Raw genomic sequence first — 896 nt, 5'->3', positions numbered from 1 at the left:
TCGTGTATGCTATATGGGGGTTATTTCATGTATGTTATATTTGCAGCAGCAATATTTCTTACATGCTCACAGCAGCATGTTGTGGATGTATTGGCAGTAGCAAGTCTCAGTACTTGCTCGGTACTGCAGCGTAGCAGATCTATTCCGCCAAGACCAAATACATTAACATTGTCATGTAAATTACCATGCCAATCCCTCCGAGAGTTGTCATGACAGAACTATAACTTTTCATGGCATACTTCTTAAAATGCTGTTTATATACTGATAATGTGGTATCGTTCTTGTCCCGATTAAGCTGTGATGTTGGAAACAACCAGCAAATGCCGTGGAACTCTTTGGGAACCTCCAACTGCAACAGACGAAAACTGTCCAATCAAGAGGGACAACAAAATGACCTGGAATGTTCTCACTGTAAAGAGCTGCTGTCCCCACAGGACAAGAGACAGCTTCCGTTACAGACCACATCGAACGGAAGAACCGACTTGCTGGACCTTTCCCAGAACCCCATAGTACAGGAACTGACAGACCTGGAAACACAAATCCAGCTCATCAAAAAGCAACTACAGCTTGCCATGAAGAAGAAAAAAGACCTGGAACAGTATCAGAAGACAAAGACTTCAATCGAGTCCTAGACTCGTGAGAGATGTGGCTGGAGTTTTATGGGTTACATTGTTCAAAGGCTTGGACCTACCGGTTGATTATTTCAATTGCGGCTCCTAAGGGAAGCAAGACTTTCTCTGCACATTCTCTGAAGTCCTTTTTTTATTTAGACTTTTTTTTTTTGTTTGATTCCTCATTGAACTGAACTTGAAGAAAAAGGACAGAAGAGAAGAAATGAAGTCGGATATAAAAATTGGATATAAGCAGTGTGTATTTCTGTGTTCCCAGAAGTTAAA

The 896-nt window shown here is 41.3% G+C and overlaps 1 protein-coding gene across 1 annotated transcript in view; it reads left to right on the top strand.

Annotated features, from left to right (window-relative positions):
- The window catches only part of LOC107710005 (glutamate receptor ionotropic, NMDA 3A-like), a 16,852-nt gene extending 16,220 nt beyond the window's left edge, over window positions 1-632 (top strand). Inside the window, exon 9 of the mRNA XM_016514682.1 lies at window positions 296-632. Within this exon, the coding sequence (XP_016370168.1) occupies window positions 296-632 (337 nt within the window). The remainder of the gene's footprint in view (window positions 1-295) is intronic.
- The last annotated feature ends 264 nt before the right edge of the window (window positions 633-896 follow it).

The sequence above is a fragment of the Sinocyclocheilus rhinocerous genome, unplaced genomic scaffold, assembly GCF_001515625.1.
Source record: "Sinocyclocheilus rhinocerous isolate Xijiao unplaced genomic scaffold, SAMN03320098_v1.1 scaffold657, whole genome shotgun sequence".
NCBI lineage: Eukaryota > Metazoa > Chordata > Actinopteri > Cypriniformes > Cyprinidae > Sinocyclocheilus > Sinocyclocheilus rhinocerous.
Note: the sequence above shows the minus strand (reverse complement) of the source record. Positions and strands in the feature narration are given on the sequence as shown.